The sequence below is a fragment of the Nerophis lumbriciformis genome, linkage group LG22, assembly GCF_033978685.3.
Source record: "Nerophis lumbriciformis linkage group LG22, RoL_Nlum_v2.1, whole genome shotgun sequence".
Lineage (NCBI taxonomy): Eukaryota > Metazoa > Chordata > Actinopteri > Syngnathiformes > Syngnathidae > Nerophis > Nerophis lumbriciformis.
The window spans coordinates 665,114-679,685 of record NC_084569.2 but is presented as its reverse complement, the minus strand read 5'-3'; the positions used below and the strand labels follow the sequence as shown (position 1 = coordinate 679,685).

The window sequence follows — 14,572 nt, the reverse complement described above, 5'->3', positions numbered from 1 at the left end:
CGCTTTGGATAAAAGCGTGTGCCAAATACTTAAACATAAACATATATAAACTTATTTCAACTTTGTTATTCAATTAGGACATTTTTAAATGTAATTAATTTCATTGACAAGCAATTCTATTATGGTCATACGCTTGTTTGCTAGCGGCTAAGATTTCAGTACTATTGAAGATATTTGCTCCTTCTCAACTCTGTGGTAATATTCTTTTCACAAAATACAGGTAAAAGCCAGTAAATTAGAATATTTTGAAAAACTTGATTTATTTCAGTAATTGCATTCAAAAGGTGTAACTTGTACATTATATTTATTCATTGCACACAGACTGATGCATTCAAATGTTTATTTCATTTAATTTTGATGATTTGAAGTGGCAACAAATGAAAATCCAAAATTCCGTGTGTCACAAAATTAGAATATTACTTAAGGCTAATACAAAAAAGGGATTTTTAGAAATGTTGGCTAACTGAAAAGTATGAAAATGAAAAATATGAGCATGTACAATACTCAATACTTGGTTGGAGCTCCTTTTGCCTCAATTACTGCGTTAATGCGGCGTGGCATGGAGTCCATGAGTTTCTGGCACTGCTCAGGTGTTATGAGAGCCCAGGTTGCTCTGATAGTGGCCTTCAACTCTTCTGCGTTTTTGGGTCTGGCATTCTGCATCTTCCTTTTCACAATACCCCACAGATTTTCTATGGGGCTAAGGTCAGGGGAGTTGGCGGGCCAATTTAGAACAGAAATACCATGGTCCGTAAACCAGGCACGGGTAGATTTTGCGCTGTGTGCAGGCGCCAAGTCCTGTTGGAACTTGAAATCTCCATCTCCATAGAGCAGGTCAGCAGCAGGAAGCATGAAGTGCTCTAAAACTTGCTGGTAGACGGCTGCGTTGACCCTGGATCTCAGGAAACAGAGTGGACCGACACCAGCAGATGACATGGCACCCCAAACCATCACCCAACCATGCAAATTTTGCATTTCCTTTGGAAATCGAGGTCCCAGAGTCTGGAGGAAGACAGGAGAGGCACAGGATCCACGTTGCCTGAAGTCTAGTGTAAAGTTTCCACCATCAGTGATGGTTTGGGGTGCCATGTCATCTGCTGGTGTCGGTCCACTCTGTTTCCTGAGATCCAGGGTCAACGCAGCCGTCTACCAGCAAGTTTTAGAGCACTTCATGCTTCCTGCTGCTGACCTGCTCTATGGAGATGGAGATTTCAAGTTCCAACAGGACTTGGCGCCTGCACACAGCGCAAAATCTACCCGTGCCTGGTTTACGGATCATGGTATTTCTGTTCTAAATTGGCCCGCCAACTCCCCTGACCTTAGCCCCATAGAAAATCTGTGGGGTATTGTGAAAAGGAAGATGCAGAATGCCAGACCCAAAAACGCAGAAGAGTTGAAGGCCACTATCAGAGCAACCTGGGCTCTCATAACACCTGAGCAGTGCCAGAAACTCATGGACTCCATGCCACGCCGCATTAACGCAGTAATTGAGGCAAAAGGAGCTCCAAGCAAGTATTGAGTATTGTACATGCTCATATTTTTCATTTTCATACTTTTCAGTTGGCCAACATTTCTAAAAATCCCTTTTTTGTATTAGCCTTAAGGAATATTCTAATTTTGTGACACACGGAATTTTGGATTTTCATTTGTTGCCACTTCAAATCATCAAAATTAAATGAAATAAACATTTGAATGCATCAGTCTGTGTGCAATGAATAAATATAATGTACAAGTTACACCTTTTGAATGCAATTACTGAAATAAATCAAGTTTTTCAAAATATTCTAATTTACTGGCTTTTACCTGTACAACCAATAGTACGTTAATGTTAAATCCTACTTGTGAAAAGTAATCCCCCGATTCCTATTTTCAACAGTCCGCTCATTTGAGCAGGAAAAGGCTGAACACCATCTTTGTTGTCAACTGTCAGTTTAGCATCTTTGTTTTCTACCAGTCAGCTGTCAGTTTAGGCTGCTCGCCGGCTCCTCATCACCAGTGTTGGGACTAACGCGTTACAAAGTAACGCGTTACTGTAACGCCGTTAGTTTCGGCGGTAACTAGTAATCTAACGCGTTATTTTTTATATTCAGTAACTCAGTTACCGTTACTACATGATGCGTTACTGCGTTATTTTTCATGTAGTATCGGCTAGAAACAGAAGATCTGAGTGTGTTTTATTGCAGCGGTGTGGGTGTGGGTGGGGGCGGGGGGGACTCCCATACCGCAGTTGAGGAGCGCAGGGGAGACGTTCCTCCAGGGCCTATGTACGTCTTCGGCGCTAACAACCTTCACTTTACCCGGCAGTGGGTCTTTACAGCTGAGGGTGAATGACGAGACCGGCGGTTTGTTGCAACTTTGTGACTTTATTGGACGCAGCCATCCACCAAGCTAGAGCACCTGAAAGCACTCACTGTCGCCGTCCCTCACCTCTCTCGCCCACTCACTCACTGACGTCACTCACCTCACATGCTGTCATATCTTAAAGGGCCACACACACACACACACACACATACGCTGCTCTCATAACAACTAACAAGACATCATGGAGAAGCCAGAAGTCGAGTTTTTTAACATGGAGACATTCTCAATACTTTTCTTTTGTCGAGCACAAAGAAAATAACATTTTAGTTAAATGTAAGTTGTGTCTTGGATCAAAGATCCTATCTACTTAAAGTTAAAGTGCCATTATGTTGCAGCTATTTAAAATAGTTTTGTCAATTTGTTCTGGCCTGAAATAAATTGGCCCTTTGAAACATATCTTTGTCTTTGTGTGTTGTATGTAGAGCACATTGCTTAGCAGAGTTGAGTGATGCAAATGCATGTCAAGTTGATCAACACATTGTATTATTCTTCAGTGCAATAACAGTACTGAAATGAAGGCTAAAAGGGCATTAATGGGAGCCTTAAAAAAAAAGGGGGGGAAAAAGAAGTAACTAAATAGTTACTTTTCACAGTAACGCATTACTTTTTGGTGTAAGTAACTGAGTTAGTAACGGAGTTACTTTTGAAATAAAGTAACTAGTAACTGTAACTAATTAATGGTTTTCAGTAGGGCTGAAACGTCGACGTCATCGGTTACGTAAATACGTCGACGCCGTTTTTGTGCTTCGACGCGTCGCATATTTACGTCACACTACCGTCATGGCGGAGCGCAAAGCAGACGATGCGAGCGGTGCGAGCGAGGGGGAAAAAGCACGCCAAAAGTCGTCAAAAGTGTGGGAGTATTTCAATAAACGGCCTAAGAAGAAACGCTACTTTTACTCCGCTACTTTTATCTACATTCAGCTCGCTACTCGCTACTAATTTTTATTGATCTGTTAATGCACGCTTTGTTTGTTTTGGTCTGTCAGACAGACCTTCATAGTGCCTGCCTTACTGGTGACGTTTCACTTCGTTCCACCAATCAGATGCAGTCACTGGTGACGTTGGACCAATCAAACAGAGCCAGGTGGTCACATGACCTGACTTAAACAAGTTGAAAAACTTATTGGGGTGTTACCATTTAGTGATCAATTGTACGGAATATGTACTGTACTGTGCAATCTACTAATAAAAGTTCCGATCAATCAATCAAAAGTGTGAAGGAAAAAAGATACTTGTTTTATTTCAACCGTACATCCCGTCAAAAGCCTAAAGACTGACTGCACAGTTCCTGTCTTCACAATAAAAGTGCCGCTCCATCGCGCCGCGCTTTCAAAATAAGAGTCTCCGAAAGCCAGCGCTAACAAGCTAGCAAGCTACGGAGTTTGCCGCCAATTTATTTCTTGTAAAGTGTATAATGGACAAATAAGATACCAAAAACCAACCACTTTCATGTGGTATTAGACAGAAAGGAGGAACTTTTTTTCTCCTCCATTTGAAAACGTGGACGTTATAAGCAATACTGTCTGTCTGATTACAATCAATGCAAGTCATCAGAATCAGGTAATACACCAACTTATATTCTTGTCTTCATGAAAGAAAGGAATCTATATGTGTTAAACATGCTTGTATATTCATTAAAACACCTTTAACATGTAAACAAAAACGGCAAAATAAATAAATATAAATTATATACTGTATATATCAATGTATGTATATATATATGTGTGTGTATATATATATATATATATATGTGTGTGTGTGTGTGTATATATATATATATATATATATGTATGTGTGTATGTGACTCATCAGTTACTCAGTACTTGAGTAGTTTTTTTACAACATACTTTTTACTTTTACTCAAGTAAATATTTGGGTGACTACTCCTTACTTTTACTTGAGTAATAAATCTCTAAAGTAACAGTACTCTTACTTGAGTACAATTTCTGGCTACTCTACCCACCTCTGCTAATAATGTTGTTGTATGCACAACGGCTATAAACGAACATTTGAAAAGAAAACACCCGACAGCGTTCTTGCCATCACCATCAACTAGTCAATCGTCCGCCTGAGTATACGTTGTCATCATTACACAAAAACATGAATGTGTCATTTGTATCTGCGTTGTAAATTCATAAACTAAAACACTGCTTCGCTCTGAGAGGCGCGTTTGGCGTGCCTGTTCAGTGTTTACAAAGACGCGCTCTTCTTTAACGCTAACGTTAATTAGTTGTGCAAATACCTTTTACAACATTAATAGTTACATATACTATGTACAAACCAACAATTAACTTTCACTTTAATCATACTATCATTGTTGTGTTATTAAGCAAAATAAGCAATACTTTTACTTTTGTTGAAATGTTTACACTGTACACTTTTTTGTATTGGATGTTTAGCTTTATTTTTGCACATTTTAGCAAATAAGCAATACTTTTACTTTTGTTGAAACGTTTACACAGTTACAGAATATTTCGTTTTGCACTTTTTTGTATTGGATGTTTATCTTTATTTTTGCACATTTTAGCAAATAAGCAATACTTTTACTTTTGAAATGCTTATACTATTGCAGAATATTAAGATTGCACTGGATGTTTACTTTTATATTTGCACATTAAAAAGCAAATAAGCTACTTTTAATTTTGTTAAATGTTAAAAGTTTTAAATGTTCACATAGTTACAGAATATTTTGTCATGTTGTTGTCAATGTTGACTGAGTGGCCATACTTTTTTTTTTGTAAATAAAAGCCATGCCTTTTGAAAAAACTGGCCTACATTTATTTTTTCATCTTCATTTTAAATAAAAAAATAATCGGTAGAAGGAAAAATAATCTATAGATTAATCGACAAATTATCTATAGATAAACCGATTAATCGAAAAAAATAATCTATAGATTAATCGATAGAAAAATAATCGTTAGCTGCAGCCTTAGTTTTCAGTAACTAACCCAACACTGCTCATCACCACTTCAAGATGGCGGCCCAATTTCTCGTGTCACAGCAGCCAATGCCGAGTCTATTTATAACATGTCTATGTTAGAAACACCATGGCAAATACTTTTTTTTTTTTTTTTTTTTTTTTTTTTTAGGAATAAATCCTTATTAAGATTAAGATTAACTTGAAGTGTAGACTTCCATGCCATTAAATAGCAAACAAAGTAATAATGGGCATTTAATATAATTTAACATTTTGTATTTTGGGACGGCGTGGCGCAGTGGAAGAGTGGCCGTGCGCGACCCGAGGGTCCCTGGTTCAATCCCCACCTAGTACCAACCGCGTCATGTCCGTTGTGTCCTGAGCAAGACACTTCACCCTTGCTCCTGATGGCTGCTGGTTAGCGCCTTGCATGGCAGCTCCCTCCATCAGTGTGTGAATGTGTGTGTGAATGGGTAAATGTGGAAGTAGTGTCAAAGCGCTTTGAGTACCTTGAAGGTAGAAAAGCGCTATACAAGTACAACCCATTTATCATTTATTTATCATTTCTATTTAACATTATGGACACTAATTGCAAAACAAAAACATGTGACAAAAACAATGTTTAATACAAACACGTACTTTAAAAAAAAAAATATTCACAATTGAAATCTTTGGCCCAAACAGCAACAATTCAGCATTGAGTCATTCTTACAGTAGAAAAATACAGCTCTGTGTCTCTCATTTACTTGTCGTTTGGCTTACTGGGGCAGATGTTGCAGCTGATGTCCTTCCTCAGCAGGAGCGACACACAGCTGAGCCAGCTGCGACTGCTGGGCAACTCCCCGACTATTTCCCACGTGTCCGTTATGTCGCAGAAACTCTCGATGGTGTCGTGGTATCTAGAGGGGATCAAAGTTGCACCTTCACTGAGACGGACTGCAGTGTACTTCTATCTTACCGGTCCCATCCTTCCTCTCCTCCCAGGACGTAGATCTTTCCATCCAGCACGGTAGCACCGGGCCGGTAGCGTCGTTCTTTCATGGCGGAGCACATGGTCCACTGGTTTGTCTTGGGGTTGTAACACTCCACCTTGTCTGTGTTTTCCTTTGAGGCGTGCCAGCCACCTACCATAAAACAAACATGGTCATGTGGGTGGGGGGGGGGGGCACATTGAGAGAGGTGTATAAATAATATGTACACATTTAGCTGTAAAAATCTGCTGTACAGTATGTGTGTTTGGGTCTTTTTTTTTTTCAGGAACACTAATACCAAAAGTCACAGTGTCCCATACAGAGGTGCATGGTTGGCAGCAGCTTGGAAGCAGGAGTGGGAGTCGGCCGGGCCCTCCCGAGTCCACCGCTACATTTGGGACCCAGGAGATGGTGCCATCGGAGGAGACGACCTACCGCGCTGAACCGTCTACGGTTTTTGTCACACTTTTTCTGCAGGCGAGCTACTTTTCAATTGATCAAGTCGTGGGGATCTACCTCATTCATACATATAATTTACATTTACTTATTTATGAAATATATGTTTATAGTTAATATTGTTAAAAAATTAAAGGTGTTTAATGATAATACAAGTACGTTTAATACATATAGTTAATATTGTTAACAAGTAAAAGGTGTTTAAAGATAATGCAAGCATGTTTAACACATATAGTTAATATTGTTAAAAAATTAAAGGTGTTTAATGATAATACAAGCATGTTTAACACATATAGTTAATATTGTTAACAAGTTAAAGGTGTTTAATGATAATACAAGCATGTTTAACACAGTTAATATTGTTAAAAAATTAAAGGTGTTTAATGATAATACAAGAATGTTTAATACATATACCGTATTAGCCGCACCTAAAAACCACAAATTTACTCAAAAGCTGACAGTGCGGCTTATAACCCGGTGCGCTTTATATATGGATTAATATTAAGATTCATTTTCATAAAGTTTCGGTGTCGCAACTACGGTAAACAGCCGCCATCTTTTTTCCCCGTAGAAGAGGAAGTGCTTCTTCTTCTACGCAAGCAACCGCCAAGGTAAGCACCCGCCCCCATAGAACAGGAAGCGCTTCTTCTTCTACTGTAAGCAACCACCCGCCCGCGTAGAAGAAGAAAAAGCGCGCGGATATTACCGTACGTTTCATTTTCTTTGTGTGTTTACATCTGTAAAGACCACAAAATGGCTCCTACTAAGCGACAGGTTTCCGGTTCATGAAAAGACGCAATCTCTCCATCCGCACACGGACTACTATTTCACAGCAACTGCCTAAAGACTTTCAAGAAAAGCTGGCTACTTTCCGTGCATATTGTAAAAACAAGATAGCTGAAAAAAAGATCCGGCCAGAGAACATTATCAACATGGACGAGGTTCCACTGACTTTTGATATTCCTGTGAACCGCACTGTGGATACAACGGGAGCACGTACGGTGAATATTCGCACCACAGGGAATGAGAAGTCATCCTTCACTGTGGTTCTAGCTTGCCATGCTAATGGCCAGAAACTTCCACCCATGGTGATATTCAAAAGGAAGACCTTGCCAAAAGAGACCTTTCCAGCCGGCGTCATCATAAAAGCTAACTCGAAGGGATGGATGGATGAAGAAAAGATGAGCGAGTGGTTAAGGTAAGTTTACGCGAAGAGGCCGGGTGGCTTTTTTCACGCAGCTCCGTCCATGTTGATATACGACTCCATGCGCGCCCACATCACGCTGGTTTTTAATATATTATTAAAGTTTGACTGACCTATCTGACTGTTTTTTTGACATTCCTTTAGCGCAGTTGGATGCGGCTTACAACACGGGGCGGCTTATAGGTGGACAAAGTTTTGAAATATGCCATTCATTGAAGGCGCGGCTTATAACCCAGGGCGGCTTATGGTGCGGAAAATACGGTAGTTAATAAGTTAAAGGTGTTTAAAGATAATACAAGCATGTTTAACACATATAGTTAATATTGTTAATAAGTTAAAGGTGTTTAAAGATAATACAAGCATGTTTAACACATATAGTTAATAAGTTAAAGGTGTTTAAAGATAATACAAGCATGTTTAACACATATAGATTCCTTTCTTTCATGAAGACAAGAATATAAGTTGGTGTATTACCTGATTCTGATGACTTGCATTGATTGGAATCAGACAGTGGTGCTGAAACGTCCGCATTTTCGAATGGAGGAGAAAAAAAGTCCTCCTTTCGGTCCAATACCACATGAAAGTGGTTGGTTTTTGGCATCTTATTTGTCCAGCTTCCGTACTCCTTTGTATACACTTTACAAGAAATACATTGGCGGCAAACTCCGTAGCTTGCTAGCTTGTGCACGCCAGCTTTCTGAGACTCTTATTTTGTTAGCGCAACTGTGCAGTCGGTCTTTGGAGTTTTGACGACAGGTACGGCGCCAGAGTCTGTTGAAATAAAGTGTTTCTCGCCTTCCAGTCGGTAATTTTAATGAGCTGGCAGCAGCCAGCGTCATCTCAGAAGACCCTCGGGTGCCGTGAATGTCAATCAAGTGACGAAAGTGACGTCATAGTGAAGATTTATGATCGCTCATTTTTAGGACTATTTTTTTAATGCCTGGCTGGTGATCGACTGACACACCCTCCGAGATCGACCGGTAGCTCGCGATCGACGTAATGAGCACCCCTGGTCTACGGACCGGGGTCGGTCGCTTAGGGTCATCATACTTGCCAACCCTCCCGAATTTTCCGGGAGACTCCTGAATTTCACTGTCTCTCCCGAAAATCTCCCGGGACAAATATTCTCCCGAAAATCTCCCGATTTTCAGCCGGAGCTGGAGGCCACGCCCCCTCCAGCTCCATGCGGACCTGAGTGAGGACAGCCTTTTCTTTATGACAACAGGGTGACGAGAACTAAATCATCCAGACTAGAGATATATTGTATTATTATGTTTATCTTACCTAAAAATAAATATATTTATTAATTAAAAAAATAATAATAAATTTTTACTATATTTTGCTAAAAACATCAAAATTAATTGTATTTTTATTTGTATTTTTTCTGACTCCTTATTACATCCAGCCATAGAATTATACATTAAAATAAACATATTTGAAATCATTAATTTTAAATGATCATAATTATTCATTTAAAATGACCATATTTAATTATTAAAATAATTGCTTGTTTATCAACAACTTTAGCATTTTATTCATTACATTTTGAAACTCTCAGAAGCCAAGTTATGTTATATTCCTTAATATTTATTCATGCAAGTTTGAAGTATCAATTATCTAAACACAGTTTTGTTTGCATACTTTCAGGATGTAGATATATATATATATATATGTATATATATATATATATATATATATATATATATATATATATATATGAAATACTTGACTTGGTGAATTCTAGCTGTCAATATACTCCTCCCCTCTTAACCACGCCCCCCTCAACCAGGCCCCGTCCCGACCACGCCCCCACCCCCCCACCCCCCCCACCTCCCGAAATCGGAGGTCTCAAGGTTGGCAAGTATGGGGTATGGCTACGCGACACCGAGTTGGACATCTGACGATACACGAAAGAAGAAGAGTTCTTGCTCCTCTTTTACTTCTAAGACCAAGCAAAACAACAAAAATGTAAAAAAAACAGCAAAATATGAATGCAAAGGGCCATAAACACCTACAATATGATATATTACCACGTAAAAATATGTTCCTGACACAGGCGTTTGGGGTTGGCTGCTCTGAAAATAAACCCCGCCCACTCTGGTTTGTTCCTGGTCTGAGATCGGTAGGTTGTGAGTTCAAACCCCGGCCGAGTCACACCAAAGATTATAAAAATGGGAACCATTACCTCATACTTGCCAACCTTGAGACCTCCGATTTCGGGAGGTGGGGGGAAGGGGGTAGGGGTGGGCGTGGTCGGGGTGGGACGGGGGCGTGGCTAAAATGGGAGGAGTATATTTACAGCTAGAATTCACCAAGTCAAGTATTTCATAGATTTTATATATATATATATATATATATATATATATATATATATATATATATATAAAATAAATACTTGAATTTCAGTGTTCATTTATTTACACATATACACACACATAACACTCATCTACTCATTGTTGAGTTAAGGGTTGAATTGTCCATCCTTGTTCTATTCTCTGTCACTATTTTTCGAACCATGCTGAACACCCTCTCTGATGATGCATTGCTGTGTGGCACGCACAAAAGTACTTTCATCAAATGCACTAGATGGCAGTATTGTCCTGTTTAAGAGTGTCACAACATTGCTGTTTACGGCAGACGAACTGCTTTACGGTATACAAAAACGTGACTGCTGTTGTTGTGTGTTGTTGCCGCGCTGGGAGGACGTTAATGAAACTGCCTAATAATAAACCCACATAAGAAACCAAGAACTCGCCCTCCATCATTCTACAGTTATAACGTTATTGGGCAGGTATGCTGTTTATGTTGTGGGTTAGCGGACTCAGGTCCTCATGGACCTGAGTCCGCCTGAATTTCGGGAGAAAATTTGTCCCGGGAGGTTTTCGGGAGAGGCGCTGAATTTCGGGAGTCTCCCGGAAAATTCGGGAGGGTTGGCAAGTACCGTATTTTCCGCACTATTAGCCGCACCTAAAAACCACAAATTTACTCAAAAGCTGACAGTGCGGCTTTTAACCCGGTGCGCTTTATATATGGATTAATATTACGATTCATTTTCATAAAGTTTCGATCTCGCAACTTCGGTAAACAGCCGCCATCTTTTTTCCCGGTAGAACAGCAAGCGCTTCTTCTTCTACGCAAGCAACCGCCAAGGTAAGCACCCGCCCCCATAGAACAGGAAGCGCTTCTTCTTCTACTGTAAGCAACCACCCGCCCGCGTAGAAGAAGAAAAAGCGCGCGGATATACCGTACGTTTCATTTCCTTTGTGTGTTTACATCTGTAAAGACCACAAAATGGCTCCTACTAAGCGTCAGGGATCCGGTTCATGAAAAGACGCAATCTCTCCATCCGCACACGGATTACTATTTCACAGCAACTGATATTCCTGTGAACCGCACTGTGGATACAACGGGAGCACGTACGGTGAATATTCGCACCACAGGGAATGAGAAGTCATCCTTCACTGTGGTTCTAGCTTGCCATGCTAATGGCCAGAAACTTCCACCCATGGTGATATTCAAAAGGAAGACCTTGCCAAAAGAGACCTTTCCAGCCGGCGTCATCATAAAAGCTAACTCGAAGGGATGGATGAAGAAAAGATGAGCGAGTGGTTAAGGTAAGTTTAAGTTTACGCGAAGAGGCCGGGTGGCTTTTTTCACGCAGCTCTGTCCATGTTGATATACGTATGTTTGTGATTGCACATTTGCGTACATTTTGGGAGTGAACAGAGTTGTTAGAACGCTGGTTTTTAATATATTATTAAAGTTTGACTGACCTATCTGACTGTTTTTTTGACATTCCTTTAGCGCAGTTAGATGCGGCTTACAACACCGGGCGGCTTATAGGTGGACAAAGTTTTGAAATATGCCGTTCATTGAAGGCGCGGCTTTTAACCCAGGGCGCCTTATGGTGCGGAAAATACGGTATGCATTACCTCCCTGCTTGGCACTCAGCATCAAGGGTTGGAATTGGGGGTTAAATCAACAAATGATTCCGTTGCTGCTCACTGCTCGCCTCACCACCCAGGGGGTGAACATGGGGATGGGTCAAATGGATAATAATAATCATAATAATAATTTCACCACACCTAGTGTGTGTGTGACAATCATTGGGACTTTAACTTGAAATAACTCCTATAACACTCAAAAGCGCAGATTTCGACCATTGAAATACTTTGTATAGTTCAAGACTTAGTCATTTAAAAACAGCACTGCACATCATAATGGCAAACACACTTTTGATGTTAAAAGGTAAAAAAAAATGTATGTAGAACGTCCGGCGGGCCGGATTGAAAATCTTAACGGACCGCATGTAGTTTGCTCAGGACTGCTAAAGTACCTTGATTTGTATCCATATTGGGAAGATGTTAAAGAGGAAATTACCTATAACATAAATCCTTCCTTTTAGCGTACAAGCTGCTGAACCAGAACGAGGAATCTGCATTGCGGAAACTTCCGTCCAAGTGGCGGTTTTAGGGTCGTACACCTGTGTGAGATCTGTGCCGTCGCCATCCTCCAGAACTGCTCCACCTGCATGGAAAAAAAAAAAAAAAAAAAGAGCATCTTTCCGAACCTTCTTAAGTGAGTCATTTTCTCACATAAATGACCTCTATAATAGATGCAATAAATAAAAAAAACACGAGTGTCGCCGAATTGGGGCACAAACAACTCCAAAAGTTGATGGGGAATGACTCAAACCCATGCAGACTACCAATGTTATTGTTGGAATAATTGTTTGTAAATTATCACAAAAGAAACGTTGTATTATGAACGCTGTCTTTCGAGGCCTAACAAGAGGAAGAAGGCTCGTGAAACGCCACTGTGATTTCAACACGGACAGATGGCAGGATCTGCTCAACTTCCAGAGGAACTCTCTTTGAAGTGTTAAACGAACTCTCTCTGAAGTATTTCACAAACTCTCTTCCAACTATTTGGTAACCGAGGTCAACGCTATTTACGACCCGCTGCCCTCTTGAAGTCCCTGTGGTCAGGAGACGGGAGGGGTTATCCATTGTCCTCCAACACCTGCCCCAGCTGGATCCAGGAAGAGCCCAAGCCCGAGAAATCCCACTTCTTGGTCTTCAAAGCGACCGAAAACAATGACTGTTTTACATACTCCCCATTCCTGCTGAGACATGTGTTGGTGCGTGAACATTGAATATCGTAATAAAGAGGAGACGAAAACCTTCTTCTTCGTCAGAGCGTGGTGCAGGACTGTACAGAGAGTGCAGTGGCCATGTCTCTCCTCAATATTGAGTCCAAATTGAAATCTGTCTCTGTTTGATTCCTTGCCTTTTGTTTTGTTTAATAGATGTCCTCAGTGTTTGAACGTGACATCTTATAACAATATAACTAGTAAAAGATGTGTTACAAATACCCTCCTTTCTCCAACCAGATGCCTGCAGTTGAGTAAACACTAAGGCTGAAACGACGCGTCGACGTAGTCGACGTCATCGGTTACGTAAATACGTCGACGCCGTTTTTGTGTGTCGGCGCGTCGCATATTTACGTCACACTACTTTACTGTCATGGCAGAGCGCAAAGCAGACGATGCGAGCGAGGGGAAAAAAGCACGCCAAAAGTCGTCAAAAGTGTGGGAGTATTTCAATAAACGGCCTAATAATGTTGTTGTATGCACACTGTGTCGAGCGGAAATGGCCTATCATAGCAGCACAACGGCTATGAACGAACATTTGAAAAGAAAACCCCCGACAGCGTTCTTGCCATCACCATCAACAAGTCAATCGTCCGCGTGCGTATACGTTGTCATTATTACACAAAAACATGAATGTGTCATTTGTATCTACGTTGTAAATTCATAAACTAAAGCACCGTTTCGCTCTGAGAGGCGCGTTTGGCGTGCCTGTTCAGTGTTTACAAAGACGCGCTCCTCTTTAACGCTGTGGAGAGGCGGCGGCGGCGGCGAGCGAGCGGCGAGGCGGGGCGCGCCGGGAGCGACGCCGCAATCGTGCCCAGGTGCGCGATCCGCGCAGTTGGAAGAGAAAAGACTTTGTGTAAAATTAAAAGACTGTAAACCTGGCAAAGCCGTCTGGCGTTCAGTCTGTCGGTCCTGAAAGAACCCCACGGCACAAGACGTGTCACAAACGCTAACGTTAATTAGTTGTGCAAATACCTTTTACAACATTAACAGTTACATATACTATGTACAAACCAACAATTAACTTTCACTTTAATCATACTATCATTGTTGTGTTATTAAGCAAAATAAGCAATAATTTTACTTTTGTTGAAATGTTTACACTGTACACTTTTTTGTATTGGATGTTTAGCTTTATTTTTGCACATTTTAGCAAATAAGCAATACTTTTACTTTTGTTGAAATGTTTACACTTGTTACAGAATATTTCCGTTTTGCACTTTTTTGTATTGGATGTTTATCTTTATTTTTGCACATTTTAAAGCAAAATAAGCAATACTTTTACTTTTGAAATGCTTATACTATTCCAGAATATTAAGATTTGCACTGGATGTTTACTTTTATATTTGCACATTAAAAAGCAAATAAGCTACTTTTAATTTTGTTAAATGTTAAAAGTTTTAAATGTTTACATTGTTACAGAATATTTTGTCATGTTGTTGTCAATGTTGACTGACTAGTGGCCATACTTTTTTTTTTGTAAATAAAAGCCATGCCTTTTGAAA

The 14,572-nt window shown here is 40.3% G+C and overlaps 1 protein-coding gene across 4 annotated transcripts in view; it reads right to left on the bottom strand.

The window, feature by feature from the left end:
- Window positions 1–5,831: 5,831 nt before the first annotated feature.
- Window positions 5,832–14,572, bottom strand: part of LOC140679746 (kelch-like protein 24) — a 31,923-nt gene continuing 23,182 nt past the window's right edge. For 3 of the 4 annotated variants that reach the window (XM_072915789.1, XM_072915790.1, XM_072915792.1), the window contains exons 10-12: window positions 12,293–12,439; window positions 6,240–6,405; window positions 5,832–6,180 (exon numbers count right to left, since the gene is read on the bottom strand). In XM_072915789.1, the coding sequence (XP_072771890.1) occupies window positions 6,024–6,180; window positions 6,240–6,405; window positions 12,293–12,439 (470 nt within the window). In that variant the 3' untranslated portion in view covers window positions 5,832–6,023. The remainder of the gene's footprint in view (window positions 6,181–6,239; window positions 6,406–12,292; window positions 12,440–14,572) is intronic. The other variant, XM_072915791.1, reaches the window with a different exon arrangement.